General features: G+C 41.6%; 1 protein-coding gene across 2 annotated transcripts in view; it reads right to left on the bottom strand.

Annotated features, from left to right (window-relative positions):
• rae1 (ribonucleic acid export 1) overlaps positions 1–21,908 on the bottom strand; it is a 39,354-nt gene extending 17,446 nt beyond the window's left edge. For both annotated transcript variants that reach the window (XM_043676983.1, XM_043676984.1), the window contains exons 1-6: positions 21,817–21,908; positions 12,392–12,496; positions 3,607–3,699; positions 2,584–2,670; positions 1,314–1,400; positions 646–717 (exon numbers count right to left, since the gene is read on the bottom strand). In XM_043676983.1, the coding sequence (XP_043532918.1) occupies positions 646–717; positions 1,314–1,400; positions 2,584–2,670; positions 3,607–3,699; positions 12,392–12,496; positions 21,817–21,900 (528 nt within the window). In that variant the 5' untranslated portion in view covers positions 21,901–21,908. The remainder of the gene's footprint in view (positions 1–645; positions 718–1,313; positions 1,401–2,583; positions 2,671–3,606; positions 3,700–12,391; positions 12,497–21,816) is intronic.
• Between the last annotated feature and the right edge of the window lie 1,545 nt (positions 21,909–23,453).

Raw genomic sequence — 23,453 nt, 5'->3', positions numbered from 1 at the left:
GGTCTATAATTACCTGAATTATTCCTGCTACTCTTCTTAAACAAGGGGACAACATTAGGAATTTTCCAGTCTTTCCCCCCTGCCCCCCCATATAGTTTAAATTCGTGCTCCTGAACACAAAGGTAATCAGATACAATGTGCAGTTTCAGAGTTAACCAGTTGGCATGTGGTAGCATTTTTGTCTCGGAGTTAGAAAATGCAAACTCTGAACTTCAGTCCAATTGAATTCTGGGCTGTCATTCAGTGGGCTGTTCAGAAGGGTTTGTTGCCCCCAGCATCACCTTACAAGGTGTGATTCCATACACACAGCCATTAGATTGGATGCTCCATTCTACCAGCTGTTATAAAGATGGGTTAGGGCTGGGGAAAGCATGTTTGAGTCATAGTCGGCAAATCAATCAACCGATGTATTTTGCACTACTTTACATGGTTCACAGGGCAAGATTATGAAGATATAACATAAACAATGGTTCACCGATAGTTTGTTCCTCTTCAGTTTATTATCCTGGGTTAAATAATTTATTATTAATTTGTAAAGTCAGGGTTAGTGAGTGGCACTCACGTTTGCTTCATGGACCACCAGCGATCTCACATGGCAATTCTAACAAGAACATATATAGGCATTGTTGCAATGCAACTACTTACCACATCAGCACAGTAACATCTCTCCGGCAGCTGCAACGTCAGCATGGGATTTGGAGAACGCGTGTCCCAGAACTGAAATACAAGAGCGGCAATTAATATCCTTGCTCCACTATGCACTGTTCACTACCTAAAGACATAAGCTCAAAATCAATTTAACATTGTAGCCTGTTCCTTAAACATGTATCAGATAAATACTTTTCTAGTTTTTCCCTAGGTGTTGAGTTGGCCAATTTCAGGCAAGGTCTCATGGTTGAAGTTTCTACAACTGTCTTTAGTACCACTGCACCTGCTCCTCAGTTACTGCTAAAATTGAAAAACAGAAGAAGCCTACCTACAATACTTGCAGGCTGCTGTGTTATATAGGGACAGTAGCTGGATGGAAACAGCATTGCTTTGAAGTTCCTCCATGTCACATAACAACCCAGCTTATTGCTGTTCCTTCATTGTTGCTATGTCAAAATTCTGGAATTCCCTCATTAAGAGTGATTTCACAGCATTGATTGTAGCAACTCAAAAACACAGCTCATCACCACCTTCTCAAAGGCAACTTGGCAGTGACAGTTCCATCTCATGGATAACGTTTTGTTTTTGCACAAAGCCTGTGCTGCTGTATAACAGAACGAATGACACTTACAAGCTTAATATCAACACAAATACTGCGTTCATACCTTCAACGTCTTGTCCCAGCTTCCAGTCATTACACAACTGTAGTTAGGTGCTTTGATCCAGTGGACGGTTTTAATGGGAGCATCGTGCTGTGGTTCAAGTAGATATTATTACTAGTGCTGTACTACTTAGAGGACTCAAACATTTAGGATTTTTCTTTATACTATGCAGCCTATTTTTTGCCCCTTCTCTTGTGAAAAATAACAAATCACATTTTAATTCCACCAGGCTCCAAACAAAAAGGTCATGTTTGGAAGACTGACGTTTTGTTACAGAAAACTCCAACTGTTAGAGAAGGTGCTGGTTTTCCCAGGAGTTGTATTGATGTACAGTATGAGGTCATCCAGTTCCTCAACTAGATTATGTCAACTCCATTTAACCACCTCTGATCCAAATCCTTTGACTAACAGAAATCCATCAACAAAATAAAAGCAAAATATAGCAGATGCTGCGGTAAACACAAAGAGGTGCAAAGAACTATGGATGCTGGAAATCTGAAGTAAAAACAGAAATTGCAGGAAAAACGCAGCAGGTCTGGCAGCATCGTTTACATTTCAGGTCCAGTGACCCATATGCAGACTTCTAAAGAAGAGTCACTGAACCTGAAATGTTAACTCTACTTCCTCTCCACAGATACTGCCAGACCTGAAGCACTGTAAGTATTTTGGCTGTAGCTGTGGACTAAGAAACAAGAATGAACATTTCAAGTTAAGTATCTCTTTTCTTCAGAACAATTATAATCTCAAAACTTTAAATTCACTCTTTTGGAATAATGTTCCAGAATTCTATGATCATGTGTGTGAATTAATGCTTCCTCATTTCACTCCTGAATGGTCTGGACCTCACCTTACAGATGTGCCCTTTTGTGCTAGGTTCCCCACCAAAACAGTTGTTTTATACCAATTCTATTATCATTTAAATAACATGATCATATCATCCCACAGTCTTCTAAACTCAATATGTAATTTATACTTCATAAATCATCCGAGCCCACTGGAAATTGCCAGTGGCAAATTGTGAACATCAGTCTGTGTGATGCCATTCTACAGCTACCGTTGGTCCCCAATATTGTTTGGTACTACATGTGCAAATTGACAACATGCACAGTCTACATCAAGGCTGATTACCAGTTTAGTAGTCAATCATGCTTGCGGACTTTTATGATTTTGAAAGGAATACAACAAAATCTACAATCTAAAAGTGACAAAAGGGCCCATTTCATTCGTCTTTTGTCCAGAGTTTCCACTCAGAAGTACCATCGTTCCTACTTACTTGTGCAATCTGTATTGCCTGGTTGCTGTTGAGATCCCACATCTTTGCAGTTTTATCACATGATGCTGTGATCACTTTGCTCCCATCCTTTAAGGATACAAAGATATATTACTGCACAAAGTTAAATGCAGTCTCACACAGTCAATGTGAACACTCCATACACACTGTATGACATGAAAGCATATCATGGTGCAATTTTAATAAACCCTCTTAATCATTGTACATATTAACCTCCATTAAAGCTATTTTGGTACATTTTATTCTTGTGTATCATGTTCAAAAGCTCCTTCTGTGACAAGTTAGCGCTATTTCTTAAGGCTTGCTGGCCAATGAGAGTGCGATCATCTTCACTGCTGTTCAGTCAAAATCCTGAAATTCCACACTAATACTGAGGTGTACTTTAGCTTTATATACTGTAGCTCCCACCTTCTCTTTTCACAGGGGCCCACCTTCTCTTTTCACAGGGGCGACATGTGGAGAACAAATGTCAGCCTGCCTTTTAAAGATAGCAGTGCCAGTAGGTAAGGTCATGAAAAGAGTTAGCAGAACGCTGCCTGAGAAGTCTTTCGGCCCATCACATCATGCTGGTCAAAAACAACCACCTGACTATTCTAAGTTAATTTTGCAGACCTAGCCCATAGCATTGTATGCCTTGGCATTGCAAGTGCACACTGACATACTGCTTCAATGTTGAGGATCTCTGCCTCCACCACTCTCACAAGCAGATTACCACCACCATCTGGGTGAAAACCTTCTTCCTCATTTGAGAAACCAAAGTAACAAAAAGAACCAGGGAGAGAATGTAGCCCATTCCAGTGTGAAGTACCATTCAAGTCCTGTTTGAATAACTACAATTTCCGAATATCAATTCATACCGCAATTCTTTTACCGGATTCTGTACTCCTTGCCCTAAGAATCTAGAAAGATGAGTATATCAAATTTCCTACTTTCATGACTGGATATTTTGATAAAAACAGAACAGAACAAAATGTATTTGCAACACTAAATATTTAATCGACCTACATCACTCCAACAGACATCCAACACTGGACCTGTATGCATCTGCTGGGCCTTTGGAACGGTCTGTCCACTGTCCTGAATCTCCCAGCAACGTACCTTCAAAAATAAAAATAAAAGTTTCTACAACACCGCACAATTCGAAAAGTAGTAATAATGAACTAACAATTCGACTAACAGTATCATTCACACAGACAGAAAACCAAAACAATTCAGAAATTTAGATGAAAGAACGCAAGTGCACAAGTGAGCAACTAATGACTGAAAATCTCTCTGAGCACAATGTGAGGGAAGTCAAGATGAAAACATTTGTTGTAACAAGCATGGCCAATGAACTAACATAAACCCTTACCCACCATGTCAAATGGACACCATGGACCTACACCAAGTAACCTGCCCAACATGGAAAACCAGAGCAGAAGTAGGCCATTTAGACTTCTGAGCCTACTCTGCCATCTGATATGATCTTGGCTGATCCTCTACCATAATATTACCGCTTTCTCCCCTTGCCTTCAAAGTCTTTCTTGAATATATTCAGTGACTTGTCTCCAAGTCTTCTGTGGTATAAAATTCCACAGGTTCACTATGCTTTGAGTGAAGAAATCTTTATAGATCTCAGTCCTAAATGGTTTACCTAGTGTCCCGAGACTGTGTCCCCGGTCATAGACTCCCCCACCAGGGGAAACATCCTCCCTATATCTAGTTTGTCCAGTCTTGTTGGAATGTTACAAGTTTCAATCAGATCATGATTCTGAACTTGAGTAAATACAGACCGAATTGAACCAATCTCTCCTCATATGACAGCCCTGGTATTCCCGGTAGCAGCCAAATGAAACTTTGCTGCACTCCCTCCATGGTAAGTATATCTTTTCGTAGGTAGGGCGAACAAAACTGTACCCAATATTCCAGGTGCGGTCTCACCAAGGCCCTGCAAGACTTTCTACTTCCAAACTCAAATCCTCTTACAATGAACGCCTGTACAGAGGAACCTCGATTATCCAAACGAGATGGGTGGGCGCTATTTTGTTCGGATAATTGATCATTCGGATAATCAACTATACCTTAAACAAGGGAAGCCACATTGATCTAATGCTGTACTCTACTGGAGAATTTATTTAAATCTTTAATTTTAATGAGTATACTATTTAAACAAACTAATCTTTGCATTCTGCAAATTACAGGTGAAACCGAGAAGGACTTACCATCACATAAATATTGTATACTAAATCCCACCATTAAACAAGGTCCCCAACTGCTTCTATGATCGCAAGAGCATTTGTCAGTTTCTGTGAACTTCTGTGACAAAACCACCTCGCACACGTTTACTTTCTTGGTCAAATTTTCTTTTCATTCACGGCCCGGTAAAGTGACAGGATTACTGTAAAACATTTACTTTTGCAAAGGGCTGTGTAACTAAACCTTACCTAAAAATATCTAGTCACTGTTGCTTGAGCTGCTTGTGTTTCTTTGTTTTTGCCAGCGTTTTCACACGTTCTTCAGTACAGGTAAAACGAATTCACTTACCTCTTTGAGGTTATGTTTCATGTTTTTGCGGGACCTTGAGATCTCCTTTGGATAATCCGAAATTCAGGTAATTGATATTCCGATAATCAAGATTCCTCTGTACAACATTTACCCTTCTAACTGCCCATTACTTTCATTGACCAGTGTACAAGGACACCCAGATCCGTTCGTACATGCACATTTCCCAATATGCCATCCTATAAATAATACTATTCCTTTCTGTTTTCCATACTAAAGTGTGTAACTTCACATTTAGCCACACTGTACTGCACCTGCACACTCGATTTGTCTAAATCACCCTAAACGCTCCTTGCATCCTCCTCACAATCCCATCCAGTTTTGTGCTGTCAGCAAGCTTGGAAATGTTGCATTTGGTTCCCACATCCAGGCCATTTACATATACTGTGAATAGCTGGTGTCCAAGCAATGATACTTGGGGTACACCACTAGTCATTGCTTGCCATGTGGGGGAGAAAAAAACATTTATTCTCACTGGTTCCTGTTTGTCAACCGATTTTCAACTAACCTGTTATGTAGGACCTTATCAAAAGCTTTCTGAAAACCCAAATACACCATACCCACTGGTTCTCCCTTAACTATTCTATGAGTTACATCCTCCAAAATAAAATCCAGTAGATTTGTTAGGCGTGATATGCCTTTCATTACCCATGCTGGTTTTGTTTAATAGTTCTCTTATCACGTTTTTTTATAGTAGACTTTATCATTTTCCTCAGGACTGATGTTAGGCTAACTGGTTTCCTATTCTGTCTTTTTAAAAAGTGGGTTATATTTGCCACTTTCTAATCTGTAGCAACTGCTCAACAGTATGGAGTTGAGCAGTTGCTCAATATTTCCAGGGGTACTTCCTTCAGTATTCTGGGAAGTAGATTATCAAGCCCTGACGATATGTCAGCCTTTAACCTCATTAATATCCCAAGTACCGTTTTCTTATTAATTATTACTCCCTTCAATTTCATCCCCTTAGTGGACTCTTGGCTCCTTAATATTTCTGGTAGGTTATGTGTGCCATCTTTTGTGAAGACAGCACCAAAAGTACATTTTCAGTTCTTCTACTGTTTCTTTGTTTCCCATTATAAATGCCTTGGATTCTGACTATAAGGGACCTACGTTTGTCTTTATTAATCTTGTTCTCTTCACATATTTATAGACATTGTTATGATATGTTTTAAGGCTCCCTTCAATTTTACCTTTGTATTCTATTTTCTCCCTCTTGGTCAAACTTTTTGTCCTCTTTTGCTAAATTCTAAAATGCTTCTGATCCTCAGCTTTGCTGCATTTTCAGGCAATTTTATAAGTCTTCTCTCTGAATCTAACACTACCCATTATTTGCCTTATAACCCACTTTTCCTATATTATTTTTGCGCCAGACAGGAATGAACAATTATTATAATCATGCACAAATTCTTTAAATATTAGACATTGTCCACTATCAACCCTTTCGCTAAGATCCTCTAATCTATCCTGTCAATTTGTGCGTCATACTCTAGTGTTTCCCTTTATTCAGATTCAGGACCCGAGTATGACATTCAACTATCACAGTCTTCACCTGACTGCAGTCGTCTAGAAGAATATCTTGTCTAAGATAACTTGTTTTCTGGTTGGTTCCTCAACTATGTTGGTATTATAAAAACCCATCAAGTACAAATGCTGGGAAATCCTCCTCCACAATATCATTCTAATTTGGTTTGTCCAAAATGTACGAAAATAAAAATCTTCCACGGTTACAGTTGTACCTTTATTGCATGCATAACTGATGTCTTGTTTAATGCCTCCATCTTCACTAGTATTTGGGGCCCAAGAGATCACCCCTAATGTGTGTACCTTGCTGTTTCATATCTCCACCCAATCAGATTCCCAATCATTTTTTTTGTCACTATTGCATTGCTTTTAGTCCTTTAGTAGCATCACCACCCCACCACCCCTCCTTTCTTGCCTGTCCTTCCTAAATAATTAATACCCCGGAATGTCTGGATGTTTAATTTTCCTCCTTCTCCACCCTGCAGCAATGTCTCTGTAATCACCATTATATAGAGTCATAGCGACCTCAGCACGTAAACAGACCCTTTGGTCCAACCCGTTTATGCCGACCAGATATCCTAAATTAATCTAGCCCCACTTTCCAGCATTTGGACCACATCCCTCTAAACCCTTGCTATTCATGTATCCTTTTAAAATGTTGTAATTGTACCAGCCTCCCTTGCTTCTTCTGGCAGTTCATTCCATGCACGCACCACCCTTTGCATGACAAAGCTGCCCCTTAGGTCCCTTTTAAATCCTTGCCTTCTCACCCTAACCCTATTCCCTCTAGTTTTGCACTCCCCCAACCTAGGGAACAGACCTTGTCTATTTACTCTATCCATGCCCCTCATGATTTTATAAACTTCTAGAAGGTCTCCCCTCAGCCTCCAATGTCCCAGGGAAGATAGTCCCAGGCTATTCAGCCTCTCCCTATAGCTCAAACATTTCAACCCTGGCAACATCCTTGTAAAACTTTTCTGAACCCTTTCAATTTTCACAACATCGTTCCTTTAGGAAGTAGACCAGAATTGCACACAACATTCCAAAAGTGGCCTAAACAATGTCCTGTACAGCCACAACATGACCTCCCAACACCTATGCTGAACACTCCTACCAAAATACTAAAGCATACTTCACTTTCTTCACTCAGGTAAGTGAAGACTAAAGCTTTCTTCACTTACCTGACTCCACTTTCAAGGAGCTATGAACCTGCACTCCAAGGTCTCTTTCTTCAGCAACACACCGCAGTTCCTTAACATTAAATGTGTAAGTCCTGCCCTGATTTGCCTTTCCAAAAAGCAGCACCTCATATTTATCTAAATTAAACTCCATCTGCCACTCCTCGGCCCATTGGCCAATCTGATCAAGATCCCATTGTACTCGGAGGTAACCCTCTTCGTTGTCCACTACACCTCCAATTTTGATGTCATAGAAACATAGAAAATACAGCTCAGTACAGGCCGTTTGGCCCTCGATGTTGCGCCGATCCAAGCCCACCTAACCTACACTAGCCCACTATCCTCCATATGCCTATCCAATGCCCGTTTAAATGCCCATAAAGAGGGAGAGTCCACCACTGCTACTGGCAGGGCATTCCATGAACTCACGACTCGCTGAGTAAAGAATCTACTCCTACCATACCAGGCAACATCCTGGTAAACCTCCTCTGCACCCGTTCCAGTGCCTCCACATCCCTCCTATAGTATGGCGACCAAAACTGCACACAATACTCCAGATGCGGCCGCACCAGAATCTTATACAACTGCAACATGACCTCAGGACTCCGGAACTCAATTCCTCTACCAATAAAAGCCAGTACGCCATATGCCTTCTTCACCGCACTATTTACCTGGGTGGCAACTTTCAGAGATCTGTCTACATGGACACCAAGATCTTTCTGCTCATCCACACTACCAAGTATCCGACCATTAGCCCAGTACCCCATCTTTTTGTTACTCTTACCAAAGTGAATCACCTCACACTTACATACATTGAACTCCATTTGCCACCTTAACTCATCTGCAAATTTACTAATTGTACCTCCTATGTTCACGTCAAAATTATTTATATAAAATGACAAAAAGTAGCAAACCAAGCACCAATCCTTGTGGCATTCCACTGGTTACAGGCCTCCAGTCTGAAAAGCAACCCTCCACCACCACCCTCTGTTTTTTTACTTTTGAGCCAGTTCTGCATCCAAATGGCTAGTTCTCCCTGTATTCCATGAGATCTAACCTTGCTAATCAGTCTCCCATGGGGAACCTTGTCGAACACCTTACTGAAGTCCATATAGATCACATCAACCGCTCTGCCCTCATCAATCCTCTGTTATTTCTTCAAAAAACTCAATCAAATTACTGAGACATGATTTCCCATGCACAAAGCCTTGTTGACTATCCCTCATCAGTCCTTGCCTTTCCAAATAAGTGTAAATCCTGTCCCTCAGGATTCCTTCCCACCACCAACTTGCCCACCACCATCAGGCTCACCGGTCTATAGTTCCCTGGCTTTTCCTTACCACCTTTCTTAAATAGTGGCACCACATTAGCCTTCCGACACCTCAACTATGACCATCTATGATCCAAATATCTCAGCAAGAGGCTTTCCTAGATTCCCACAGAGTTCTAGGGTACACCTGATCAGGTACTGGGGATTCATCCATCTTTATGTGTTTTAAAACATAAAGCACCTCCTCCTCTGTAATATGGACATTTTTCAAGATGTCACCAACTATTTCCCCCACATTCTGTACCTTCCATGTTCTTCTCCACATTAAACTCTGATGCAAAATACTTGTTTAGTATCTCCACCATCTCCTGTGGTTCCACACATAGGCCGACTTGCTGATCTTTGTGGGGTCCTGTTCTCTCTCTAGTTACCCTTTTGACCTTAATGTATTTATAAAATCGCTTTGGACGCTCCTTAACTCTATTTGCCAAAGCTATGTCATGTCCCTTTTTGCCCTCCTGATTTCAACTGCTTCTGCCTTTATACTCTTCTAAGGATTCACTTGATCTCTGCTGATGTATGTTTCCTTCTTTTTCTTGACCAAATCCTCAATTCCTCTAGTCATGCTACCAGCCTTGCCTTTCACCCTAACAGGAACATATAGTCTCTGCACTGCCGAATACCATCAAAATTGGCCTTCCTCCAATTCAGTACTTTAACTTTTAGATCCTGTCTATCCCTTTTCCATCACTATTGTAAAACTAATACAATTTGTTCACTGGCCCCAAAGTGCTCCCCCACCGACACCTCTGTCACTTGCCCTGTCTTATTTCCCAAGAGTAGGTCTAATTTTGCACCTTCTCAAGTAGAGACACACACGTACTGAATCAGAAACTTTTCTTGTACAGATTTAACAAATTCCTCTCCATCTAAACCCTTAACACAATGGCAGTCCCACTCTATGTTTGGAAAGTTAAAATCTCCTAACATTACCACCTTATTTTTCTTACAGATGACCACCAGCTTCTTACAAATTTGTTTTTCAATTTGCTGCTGACTATTAGGGGGTTTATAATACAATCCAATAAGGCTATCACCCTTTCTTATTTCTCAGCTCCACCCAAATAACTTCCTTGATGTAGTCCCAGGAATATCCTCCCTCAGTACAGCAGTAATGCTATCCCTAATCAAAAATGCCACTCGCCCTCCTCTCTTGACCCCCTTTCTAACCTTCCTATAGCATTTTTATCCTGGAACATTAAGCTCTCAGTCCTGTCCATCCCCGAGTCACATTTCTGTAATTGCTATGATACCCCAGTCCCATGTTCCTAACCATGCCTGGAGTTCATCTGCCTTCCCTGTTAGGCCTCTTGCATTGAAATAAATGCAGGTTAATTTACCTCGTTCTCTGCTTTGTTCCTTCCTGCCCTGTTTAACTTGCTCCTTTTCCCAACTGTACCAGTCTCAGACTGACCTCGTTATCCCATCCCTCATCTTACTAGTTTAAATACTCCCAAGCAGCTCTAGCAAAGCTCCCTGCCAGTACATTAGTCCTCTGTCAATTCAGGTGCAATCTGTCCTTCTTATACAGGTCACTTCTACCCCAGAAAAGATTCCAATGATCTGAAAATGTGAACCCTTCTCCCATGCACAAGCTCCTCAGCCACACATCCATTTGCTCTATCCTTCTATTCCTACCCTCACTAGCTTGTAGTGCCGGGAGCAATCCAGACATTACTAACCTCGAGGACCTCCTTTTTAAATTCCTGCCTAACTTCTTTTAGTATCTCATCCTTTTTCCTTCCTGTGTCCTTAGTTCCAACATGGGGAAAACTCATGATATGTACAAGAAGGTGACAAAGAGTTTCTGAGGAAATTTTGAGAACACCTCAGTCTTCGATAAAAACAAGAAGAAAAATAAAAATAAAATACTGCAGATTCTGTAAATCTGAAAAAAAAACACCCAAAGGATGTTGAAAAACACTCAGCAGATTGGACACCAACTTTAGAGAGAACAATGTCAATGTTTCGGGTTAATGATTTTTTGCTAAAATGTGGAGAAACTAAAGATTTAGCAGATTATAAACAAGTACGGCAGCTTGGAAAAGGAGAAAGGAATGGAGTAAATTGCCATCTATAATTCCTCTACAGTCATCTCTCTTTTTATGGATTTGTGCCAATATCATCTCCTCTAGCCTTCCACCTTCCTTTGTCATTTATCCTCTCCTGCCTTCCACATTTCACAGGAATTCCTTTCATACTTTCACTTTACCCCTTTCATATATGTTTATAACCCATTCTCTCAAACTTTCTAGTTATGATGAAAAGTCACAGATCCTAAACATGAATTACTTGTCTCTCCACTGATGCTGCCCTAACTTGGTGAATGCTTCCAGCACTTTATTTTGTGTTTTACATCAGATTTTCAGCATTCACAGTACTTTGCTTTTGCAATTTGGGCACCTGCTGACTAGTCTGAGACTGGTGGTTATGATGGAGAATTACGCCTGAACCTCTGGAGTGTGATTTGATGTGAGACCACGTAAATTGGACCTGTGGAAAATACCAGAATCTGAACAGGCTTGGCAAAGAAGTTGTTTCCAAAGCCTAGAAGAGACTGATCATTTAACACTGAGTTTATGAGACATTTAAAGGAGGATGTGGGCAGCACGGTGGCACAGTGGTTAGCACTGCTGCCTCACAGCACCAGAGACCCGGGTTCAATTCCTGCCTCAGGCGACTGACTATGTGGAGTTTGCACATTCTCCCCGTGTCTGTGTGGGTTTTCTCCGGGTGCTCCGGTTTCCTCCCACAGTCCAAAGATGTGCAGGTCAGGTGAATTGGCCATGCTAAATTGTCCGTAGTGTTAGGTAAGGGGTAAATGTAGGGGTATGGGTGGGTTGCGCTTCGGCGGGTCTCTGTGGACTTGTTGGGCCGAAGGGCCTGTTTCCACACTGCAAAGTAATGTCCATTTGGAATTCTCTATCCCAGAGATGGATGCTCAATTGCTTAGATATTTTTGGATGCTCATGAAGTCAAAGCAGATGGCAAAGAGGCAGAAAAATGGAGTTGAAGCCAAAGATCATCCTTGACTATATTAAATGGTGAAAGAGGCTCACTAGACCAAATGGTTAGATCCTGTTCCTATTTCTTATGAGTATAAAACTTAGCTATCACACAATGACATGAAGTGGAAGCTTACCAAAAAAAAGGCAGTGCAGAAAGCAGCAAGACAGAGAACACCATAAATAAAGGCATCACCATTAGATCAATTACTCACATCGTTGGCCCAGGATCCAGCAATGAGAAAGTTTCCTGGTAACGTCGGAGGGCTAAACTCCAAGCAGCTGATGCTGTCATCAGGAGGAGACACCACTTCAATATCCTGTGGAAACAACATTGTTACATCAGAACACAACTGTTCAACATACTCGACATAATAAACTGTTGGTTGACTTTCTCTGCAGGATTTACACCAGACCTAGTACAAATGGAACTATTTTTCTATAATAGCCCAATCTATTTTGGAGCAGGCCGAAAAGCCTACGCCTGCTCCTATTTTCGATGTATACAAACAGTATACGTTCTTTCCTCCCTTCACTTGCAGTTGAAATTATGACTTGTTCCATTTCCTCTACAAATCCCTCAGCTTTTCTTTCCCAAGTCAACGAGCTTTCAAATGCTACACTTTGCATCATTTGTAACATTATATCCTCACTGATCTCCTCTTTGCTCTAGCTTTCACTTTTCTCTTAAATAATAAGAAAATTGAATGTAGCATTTCAACAATGTAGCATTCAAATAAAAACATGAATTATTTACAGACAACCTTTACAGAAACCTCTTTATTAAATCACACTTTGGATGGATCCATAAAGAATTAACCTCAAGAATCAAGTAAAACAGGAGAGTGGAACAGACAAATAAAAGCAAAATACTGTAAATGTTTGAAATTTGAAACAAATCGAACATTGAAGAAACTCAACAGGTTTATCGGCATCTGTGCAGAGAGAAACAGAAGTAACATTTCAGTTCTGAAAAGTTACTGGACTCAAAATATTAATGCTGTTCCTCTCTCCAAAATGCTGCCAGACTTTGAGTTTCTCCAGCATTCTCTGTACACGTGAAACGGCCATTGCTCCATTTCTATTCAGATCTTCTCTCTCTGATGTCTTGAATTTGGTGCTGCTGTTTCTCCTACTCTACTTCAGGAGTATAGAACAGTCCAACACAGTACAGGCCCTTCGGCCCAAGACATTGCGCTGAGCATTTACCTTAATTTAAGATCAACCTAACCTACACACAACTCAATTTACTGCCTTCCATGTGTTTGTCCAGCAGTCACTTAAATGTCCCTAATGTCTCTGACTTTACTACTACCGCTGGCAGTGCATTCCACTCTCTACGTAAAAAACCTACCTCTTGACATCTCCCCACACCTTCCTCTAATCACCTTATAATTATGATCCCCTCGTGACAGCCACTTCTGCCCTGGGGAAAAATCTCTAGCTATCTCTGTGGAGTTTGCACATTCTCCCCGTGTCTGTGTGGGTTTCCTCCGGGTGCTCCAGTTTCCTCCCACAGTCCAAAGATGTGCAGGTCAGGTGAATTGGCCGTGCTAAATTGCCCGTAGTGTTAGGTGAAGGGGTAAATGTAGGGGAATGGGTCTGGGTGGGTTGCTCTTCAGAGGGTCAGTGTGGACTTATTGGGCCGAAGGGCCTGTTTCCACACTAAGTAATCTAATCTAAGTAATCTAATCTAATCTATCTACTCTCTCTATGCCTCTCATTACCTTGTACACCCCTACCAAGTCACCTCTCTTCCTTCTTCTGTCCAGTATGAAAAGCCCGAGCTCAGTCAATCTCTCTTCACAAGACAAGCCCTCCAATCCAGGCAGCATCCTGGTAATTCTCCTCTGCACCCTCTCTAAAGTATCTACATCTTCCTTATAATGAGGCGACCAGAACTGCACACAATATTCCAAGTGTGGTCTGACCAGGGTTACACAGAGCTACAGCAGAAACCTCACGCTCTTAAACTCAATCCCTCTGTTAATGAAAGCCAAAACACCATACATCTTCTGAACCACCCTATCAACTTGGGTGGCAACTCTGAGGGAACTATGTACGTGGATCGCAAGATTTAACCCTGTATTCAGCATTCAAATTCAACTTTCCAAAAACTTCACATTTATCCAGGTTGAACTCCATCTGCCGCTTTTCAGCCCAGCTCTGCATCCTGTCAATGTCTTGTCAGGATGCCTGCAACATCCCTCCACACTATCCACAACACCAACAACCTTTAGGTCATCTACAAACTTACTACCTCACCCTTCTACTTCCTCATCCAAGTCATTTATAAAAACTACAAAGAGCAGAGGCCCAAGAACAGACCCCTGCAGGACACCACTGGTCACCGACCTCCAGGCAGAAATCTTTCCATCCACTGCCACTCGCTGTCTCCTTCCGGACAGCCAATTCTGTATCCAGACAGCCAAATTACCCTGTATCCCATACTTTCTAACTTTCTGAATGAGCCTACGTTGGGGAACGTTATCAAATGCCTTACTGAAAGTCATATACACCGCATCCACTGCTCGATCTTCGTCGACTTTTCTTGTCACATCCTCAAAGAATGCAATAAGGCTTGTGAGGCATGATCTGCCCCTCACAAAGCCATGCTGACTATCTTTAATCAAACTATGTACTTCCAAATAGTCATAAATCCTATCTCTTAGAATCCTTTCTTACCACAGACATAATTCCCAGGGATTTCCCTATTCCCTTTCTTCAATAAAGGAACAACATTCGCCTCCCTCCAATTATCTGTACTACTCCAGTGGCAAGGGAGGATGCAAAGATCATTCCTCGCTTCCCAGAATTTCCAACACATCCAATTTCTTAATATCAATCTGTTCAAGCCTGTTAACCTGGTCTCATTATCACCAGGTCCCTCTCTCTACTGAATACGGAAGCAAAAAACTCATTTAAGGGCCTCCCCTATGACTTCAGACTCCAGGCACAAGTTCCCTCCACTAGCTCTGTTCGGCCCAACCCTGCATTCAATGCACATATCACTTCATTGAGACATTTAGGATTCTTAATGGGCTTGACAGGGTAAATGCTGGGAGGATGCATTCTCTCACTGGACAGTCTAGAATTAAGGAGCTGAAAAATGTGATGCTGGAAAAGCGCAGCAGATCAGGCAGCATCCAAGGAGCAGGAGAATCGACGTTTCGGGCATAAGCCCTTATGCCTGAAACGTTGATTCTCCTGTTCCTTGGATGCTGCCTGACCTGCTGCGCTTTTCCAGCAACACATTTTTCAGCTCTGATCTCCAGCATCTGCAGTCCTCACTTTCTCTGAGAATTAAGGAGCGTCAACTTAAAACTGAGATGAGAAGGAATTTATTTGCTAAGAGGATTGAGAGTCTCTTGCCACAGAGAACTGTGGAGGCAGAGTTTTTGTGTATATTCAAGGCTGAGATAGATAGATTCTTGATCAGCAGGGAATCAATGGTTCTAGGAAAAATACAGGGAAGTGAGGAATGTTGGTTTAGCCATGATCCTATTAAATGGTAGATCAGGTCCGAAGTTGAACAACCTACCCTGCTTCTATTTCTTATGGTCAATCACCGGTTCACCACTCATCCATCAACAGCATCCTTGACATTCATGCGATTTATCTCTGACTGTTTCTTTCCCTCCTGCATTCCTACAATATGCTTTCCATTGACCTACATACAAAGTTATCACATTTATTCAGATGATTCCACTTCTCCGAGGAGTTACTGAAAAGGTAAATTTCAAAACCCCAGCCCACCCCAGTTGAGATCTACACACATTAGCACACCAGTTCCTCCACACATGCATGTATGTATGTTTGTTTGTAAGTCACTTTTTTCCTTCTGTCCTACCAGCTCCCTCTTCTCCAGACGCCAATCTGCTAACAAATCAGTCCCATCAACAAGTGCCTTTCCCCTTCTTTTCTCCATTCCCCACATCCAGCTGCCCTTTCCTTGGCATCTTTCATGCAACCACAAGAGATACAATGAGTGCCCATTTATCTTCACAATGCTTCTGCATCAGCACCAACTATTTCTTCCATTTGAGATATCAACCTCGGTGTCCCCTTTCTAATTCAGCACATTGTATTTGCTGCTTGCTGTGTAATCTTTATATATTAAAGAGACTAAATGCAGATTAGGTGTGTACAAGACCTGCTTCTGATTCATTTTAACACCCTTGTTCAATATCTTTCCATGTCCTCCCCAACAATGGTCAATGTAAAATTCAGAAGTACCTCATCATTCTGCTGGACAAACACTGGTCAACAAAACATTGGATCACATTTATGCTATTTCCAGAGCAGATTTTTCTTACTTGATATCCTTTATCTTAAGAACAGATACTTGCATTTTCTGTTTACAGACAATTTCACTTGTACAACTCATATACTCGTGTGAAATAATTCAGGTACAAGAAAGAAAATGCCCTCAAAAGTTGTCACAAAAGATATAAAGGTGTCCGTGTATTCATGAATATGCTATAAAAGGATTTAAAATACATACAACTTATACTTAAATCTGAACATTACAAATTTCCTGAGGTGCATCACAGGAACATTTTTAAATAGTTCTGGATGTAGGTTTGCTCGCTGAGCTGGAAGGTTGATTTTCAGACGTTGTATCACCATACTAGATAACATCATCAGTGAGCCTCCTGATGATGCACTGGTGGTGTAGCCCGCTTTTTATTTATAAAATGGGTATATTTATATTTCCAGCTCAGTGAGCAAACCTACATCCAGAACCTCAACCTGAGCTACAAATCTTCTCAAAACTCCCTATTTTTAAATAGCATAGGGCACAGCCACACAAAGGGATAGTAGGACAAATGATCAAAGACTTGGTCACAGCCAGAGGTTTTAATGGGCTTCTCCAAAGGAGAGAAAAGCAGGAAGGTTTAGCAGCAGATAATCCCAGATCTTGGGGCCCAGACAGCTGAAAGCACAGTCACCACTGTTGGCTGAATTAAACCTGAGGTTGGCCAGAATTGGAAGAATGTAGAGACCTGGGAGTGTTTTAAAGCTAGGAAAGATTAGAGTGTCAAGGAGGGGTGAGACCATGGATAGGAATTTATCACCAACATGAGAATTTTCAAACAGGTGCAAAGCCAATGTTGGTCAACAACCAGAAGGATGATGGGTGAATAGGACTTAGTCTGACTGGGCAGCAGAATTCTGGATGTGCTGCAGTTTGTGACAGGTAAAACACTGTAGACTGCCCAGGAAAGCAGTGGAATAGTCAAATTTAATGTAACATAGACACAGATGAAGATTTCAACCACAAGTAAGCTGTGATGGGACATTGTCAGGTGATGTTGACAGCGAAAGCATATCATCTTGGTTTCAGAACAAATGCTCATCTCAAATAGGACAGCAATGTTGCATACAGTCTGGTACAGCTTCAGACATCTGGCCAGGAGAAGGATGGAATTTGCGGCAGAGATGGTAAACAACGGCCTTAACAGCTTGGAGGAAACTTCTCCTCTTTAAATAATGGGTGTTGGACAAGTGGCCTGTAAGATGAAGAAACACAAGCAAGGCAACCACCCATCAAGACTCTCCACTAATCAATGAGATCATGTCTGAACTGATAAGTTACCTTGCTGGTTTTTCTCCATGATCTTCAATTCCCTTACTGATTAACATTTTATCTATCTCAGTCTTGAATATATTTAGCAATCCGGCCTCAAGAGTTCTTTATGATAAAGACGACCACAGATTCACCACCCTCATGAATCTCCTCCTCATCTTTTTCTTAAATGGATGACTCCTTACTCTTCAGATTATGCCTTTTGAGATTATGAGCAAAGGTTAAACAGGCTGAGACTAGACTCCTTGTAATTTAGAATAAGAGGTCATCTCATTGAAATATATAGAAATTCTTAAGTGGTCTGACAAGGGAAATGCAAAGAGGATGTTTCCCATCATGGGTGAGTCCTGGACTGGGGGCATAGTCTCAGAATTCGGGGGCGCCAATTTAAGATTGAGATAAAGAGGAATTTCTTCTCTCAGACGGTTGAGTGTCTTTGGAATTCCACGCCACAGGAAGCTGTGGGGGTATAGTCCTTGTGTATATTTAAGGTTGAGATAGATTCTTGATCAGTCGGGGAACCAAGGAAAATGCAGGGAAGTGGTTATGAGGAATGTCGGATCAGCCATGAATCGCGAAGCAGACTCCAGGGACCAAATAGCTTATTCCTGTTCCTTTTTTTTTTAAAATGGTCTTAATTTCTCCCACAAGGGGAAATAACTTTTCCGCATGTACCATGTCAAGTCCCTTAAGCACCTTGTAAGTTTTGATAAGGTCACCTCTCACTCTACTAAATTCCAATGATGACAACTTACTGAATCTCACCTTGACGAGAGTTCCTCCATAACCAAAACCAGCCTAGTGAAACTTGTCTGGATTGCCTCCAATGCCAGTATATCTTTTCAAAGACAAGGGGCCCCAAAACTGTTCACAGTACAGGTCATTCTGCTCTAACGCAAGTTTTGTCAGTGCGAATAGGCTATAACGCAGTTGACGAATTGTGGACGTTATTTGGATAACACAAAGTTTATAATGAATGATACAGTGATTTCCTATTAGCAACCTTCTACAGTGGAATTTTCTATAGCGGTTTTCCATAATGCAAGATTACAAAGGAATACAACTGACACATTATAGCAGAACCACCTGTATTCCACATGTGGTCTGACCAATGATTTGTATAGTTTTAGTAAGACTTCCCTATTTTTATAATCCATTCCCTTTCAAATAAAGGTGAACAATCCATTTGCCTTCCCTATTACTTGTTTAACTTGGATGCTAGCTTTTTGAAATTTAAACTTGAGAACTCCCAGATCTCTGTTCTGTAGCCTTCTAGTCTTTCCCCATTTCAATACTTTTCAGCTCCTGTAATCTTCCTGCTAAGGTGCACCACTTCACATTTTCCCACAGTATGTTCTATTTGCCAAATTTTAGCCCAGTCAGCTAACTTGTCTGTACCCATCAGTAGGCTCTGTGTCATCCTCACCCCTTGCTTTTACATCTATTTTTGTGGCCATTCCCAAACTTGGCTCTAGTACATTCATTCACTTTCCTCATCCAAGTCAGAGGCAGCGAGATCAGGGGAGTGAAGTAAAACTGCATGTACCTATGGGATGCAGGTACAGTTGGTGGGCGGCACGGTGGCACAGTGGTTAGCACTGCTGCCTCGCAGCGCCAGAGACCCGGGTTCAATTCCCGACTCAGGCGACTGACTGCGTGGAGTTTGCACGTTCTCCCCGTGTCTGCGTGGGTTTCCTCCGGGTCCTCCGGTTTCCTCCCACAGTCCAAAGATGTGCAGATCAGGTGAATTGGCCATGCTAAATTGCCCGTAGTGTTAGGAATAGGGGTAAATGTAGGGGTATGGGTGGGTTGCGCTTCGGCGGGTCGGTGTGGACTTGTTGGGCCGAAGGGCCTGTTTCCATTCTGTAATGTAATGTAATCTAATCTTAACAACATTTTTAAAGACATTTTTATAAATTCATGAATAGGAAAGGGTTGAAGGGATACGGGGCAAATGCAGGCAAGTAGGACTAGTTTAGTTTTGAGACATGGTCTATGTGGACTAGTTGAACCGAAGGGTCTGTTCCCATGGGGTATGACTCTGTAACACAGGAGATCATGTTTTCAGATGGTGCTGCCAAGGGTCAGCATTTGGTTGAGAAATAGGAGGAAGACTTTTGAAAGCACCAGAGGGAGTGATGCAAGAAAGGAAAGATGAGCTAAAACAATTGATTATCTTGCTGTGTTGGGAACAGCTGAGGTCAGTCCCACCCAGTTGGGCAACAGAGGGGCATCTCAAAAGAATGATGAGCAACTACCTGTGTTAAAGATGCAAAAAGATCAAGAGGGACCCTGGTCAGAGCCACACAGGACTGTGTTAAGGGCAGCTTCAGTACACTGGCAGGATGTAAACCTAATTTGGAGCAGGCTAGAAATGCAGGAACAATAAGCATGGTTCAGACAGAAATGGAGTTTGGAGACAGGCTAGTTGTTTGAAGGGATAGAAAGTTAAGATTTATTTAAAGAGGGGTTGGTGATAGCAGCTCCAACTGGAGAGAGACAGTACTTGAGATGAGAGAATCACTTACAGAATCAATTAACATGACAGCCAGAGAGTAGAATTTGAACCTAGAACCTGAGTTTTTTAGATCATTTCTTTGGATGACTATTCCACTACACCATAACAACTCTGTGCCAAAATCCCAAAAATGAAGGTATATGTTTCCACCAAGGTTTAATTCTATAAGTGAGGGCTTCCCAAAGTTATTTAATTCACTCAGAAGATGTGGGCGTCTCTGGCTAGGTCAGCATTTATTGCCCATCCCTAATTGCCCAGGGAGTAGTTAAGAGTCAACTATAGTGGTTATGAGTCTGAGGTCACAGGTAGGCCAGACCAGGTAAGAATGACAGATTTCCTTCCCTAAAGGACATTAGTGAACCAGATAGGTTTTTCCAACTTAGTCATCATTAGACCCTTAATTACAAATTAGTTACTGAATTCAAATTTCACCATCTGCCATGGCAGGATTTGACCCTGTGTCTTCAGAACTTTAGTTGAGTTTCTGGATTAATAGTCTAGCAATAACACCACCGGCCATTGCCTCCCCAAAGTGAGGTCACAATCAGAAATGGTGTGACTATAAGTTGTGTGATGACAATCACAATAATGACCTCTGAATGAGTCACAACAACTGTGTTCCAACTCCAAAAGGCCCCTGCTCTCACATTTTAAAACCTCAAAATGGAGTCACAATAAGAAATAGTTTCTCAGTTGGAGAAACTGTCTTCTTTCCCTATTGGGAAAGCCTAGATTTGAAAAGATGACATTTATCAGGAAAAACAAAACACATTGCTAAATAATACCTAAATATCGGCAATTGCTCAATTCACTCTTGCTCAAGAACAGACACTTCACATTGCGGTTGCATTCCACAGAAGATCACAATTTTGAAGTCAAGCACAAAAGGTTAGCAACATTAATCTTTATCAAGAACTATGGTCTTTAGTGATCTGAGTGGAAATCCTAATATGTAAATACATATACTGAAAAATCTTGAAAATCAGGTGTAACCAATGCTTCCTCTAAACTGTGTTATCGTTTAGACTCTTCAAACTATTCTGCCAATATGGGTGGCTGTGAAAACATTTAAAGGAGATGCACACAAAAAAAATCAACTGCATTCTTCAGTGAAACAATTATAGGGAAGAGTGGTCATAATTTACACAATTGTCAACATCTAATCCTAATGCAACCTAATGAGCCCTTTTGAAGTATTACAAAAGTTGAAATGCAGAAAATTTGGCAACCTCCCATAACATCCACATATATATTACCAAGAATACACCTGCTCATTTTTAAATAATGCCACGCTGTGATAACCAGCATGGTGTGCAAACACAGCAGCATTCCCTCAGTCAACAGTCAGTCAAGTCCCTGGTGTTGGTCTTTCACCCACAGATGGAAGGATCACCAACTGAGCCTAAGCTGACAAAAAAAAACTTACTATTCATAACATTTCTCCATTTAATATATAGTTGCAATGACTACTTATCTGTTTTGTATCGAAACAGATTCAGTACCAGTGCTGTATACCTCCTAATGTACCATACCTTCATAGGATTGTGGTTGTCAGTTGTTGTCCCTCCAAACATGCTCCCAGTTCCAAACCCTCCACTTGTTCCAAATATGCTCATTTTAGACTCTGCAAACAATGAATTTTAAAGTCAATAATGATTACAGATGCTGACTATAATTAAGACAGGACTTAACAACCACTGCCCTGTTCAAGAAAACGAGGTACTGATACAGTTAAATGATTTCAGATGGATAGAGGTCCACATGGAGCAAATAAAACATCGTAGACCATTTGGCTAGCAGGTCTTTCTTGCTGTTGTGAAATTTTTAAAACAAAAAATCCATTGTTTTTAAGGAATCATAAAAATAAGTTACACACCAAGACTGTCAAAGTTAAGTGCGGAAAAGACTCATAGGCATGAATTGATTTTGTGACAAAGTTAGGGAGCACTTCCTGCCAAACATTACATTTAAGCTAACACTGAAAAAAAGCTGTGTATTTATGTACATTCAAATTGTTTCTCAGTTTTGACAAATCATGAGATGACATACTTAGTGAGGATCAATCACAACGTTAAGCATACATAGATTGGAGCTGCTATTTATCACTGGGGAAAGCTTCCATTTATCCTCATTCCTACAGAAGCTATAAGGATCTGGGCCTGGAATCCCACCCTGAGTTGGTGCTCCATTCAGCTCCTTATTTACAACTAGAAATCCCAGCAACACTGCTGGGGAGGGAACTTTCAAATTTCCCACTTCTTCACACCCAATCTCAAAATACGTGGACATCATCCCGGGTAAGACCTCATCACCAATCAAGAAGTAAAGGCCAAGGTGTGAAAACTGTGTATGAAAACCCAAGGCATTTCATAGGAGTCACATGAAACAAACACCTTGCACTGTGACAGTGGGTCTAGTCTGCAGAATATAGCTCTGCATGCAGCCACTACAGAAAGCTATTGAGGTACGCAGCTAAATGCAGCCATGAGGATAGTTTCAGAACCTTGAAGAACAATTGAACTGAACGGCTCCCAGTGCTGTCCCACATCCTGACGGAAAACAAAAAATACTGGAGACCAGAGCGGTCAAGCAGCACCCTGATGTCCAGCACTTTTTGTATTCAGTACAGATTCCAGCATCTGCAGTAATTCCCTTCTACATTCTGCCCCACATCCTCCTACTAACGGAGGTCAGTCCTGTGTTTTGAGATACAGGAAAGATCAACTCTAACATTCCCACTTACAAAGATTTTTTTAAAAAAACAGCCAAGTATGCAAAATTCTGGATAGCAGCGGCTAATACAGGCACAGAACCACAATGCAGGTGGAATTCTGGGTCACATGGTGCCTGTAAAAACCACAAGTGACCCAAGAGCAGAGATCTTGCCAATGAACATTGTGGACATCTGCACAGGGGAAGATGGGTCCATGAGCAGAGGGAGGCAGGCAGGGGGAGAGAGAGGCAGGCAGGGGGAGAGGGAGGGAGGCAGGCAGGGAGAGAGGGAGGGAGGCAGGCAGGGAGAGAGGGAGGGAGGCAGGCAGGGGGAGAGGGAGGGAGTCCCCCTGGCAGTCAGCAGCGAGAGGGGTTTGCTGAAAGAAGGGACACCACATTTCTGCACTGAGCCCCCCCCCCCCAACCCTGCACACCCAAACCAGGTAATGTCAGGTTT

This window comes from Chiloscyllium plagiosum, chromosome 35 (assembly GCF_004010195.1).
Source record: "Chiloscyllium plagiosum isolate BGI_BamShark_2017 chromosome 35, ASM401019v2, whole genome shotgun sequence".
Lineage (NCBI taxonomy): Eukaryota > Metazoa > Chordata > Chondrichthyes > Orectolobiformes > Hemiscylliidae > Chiloscyllium > Chiloscyllium plagiosum.
Note: the sequence above shows the minus strand (reverse complement) of the source record. Positions and strands in the feature narration are given on the sequence as shown.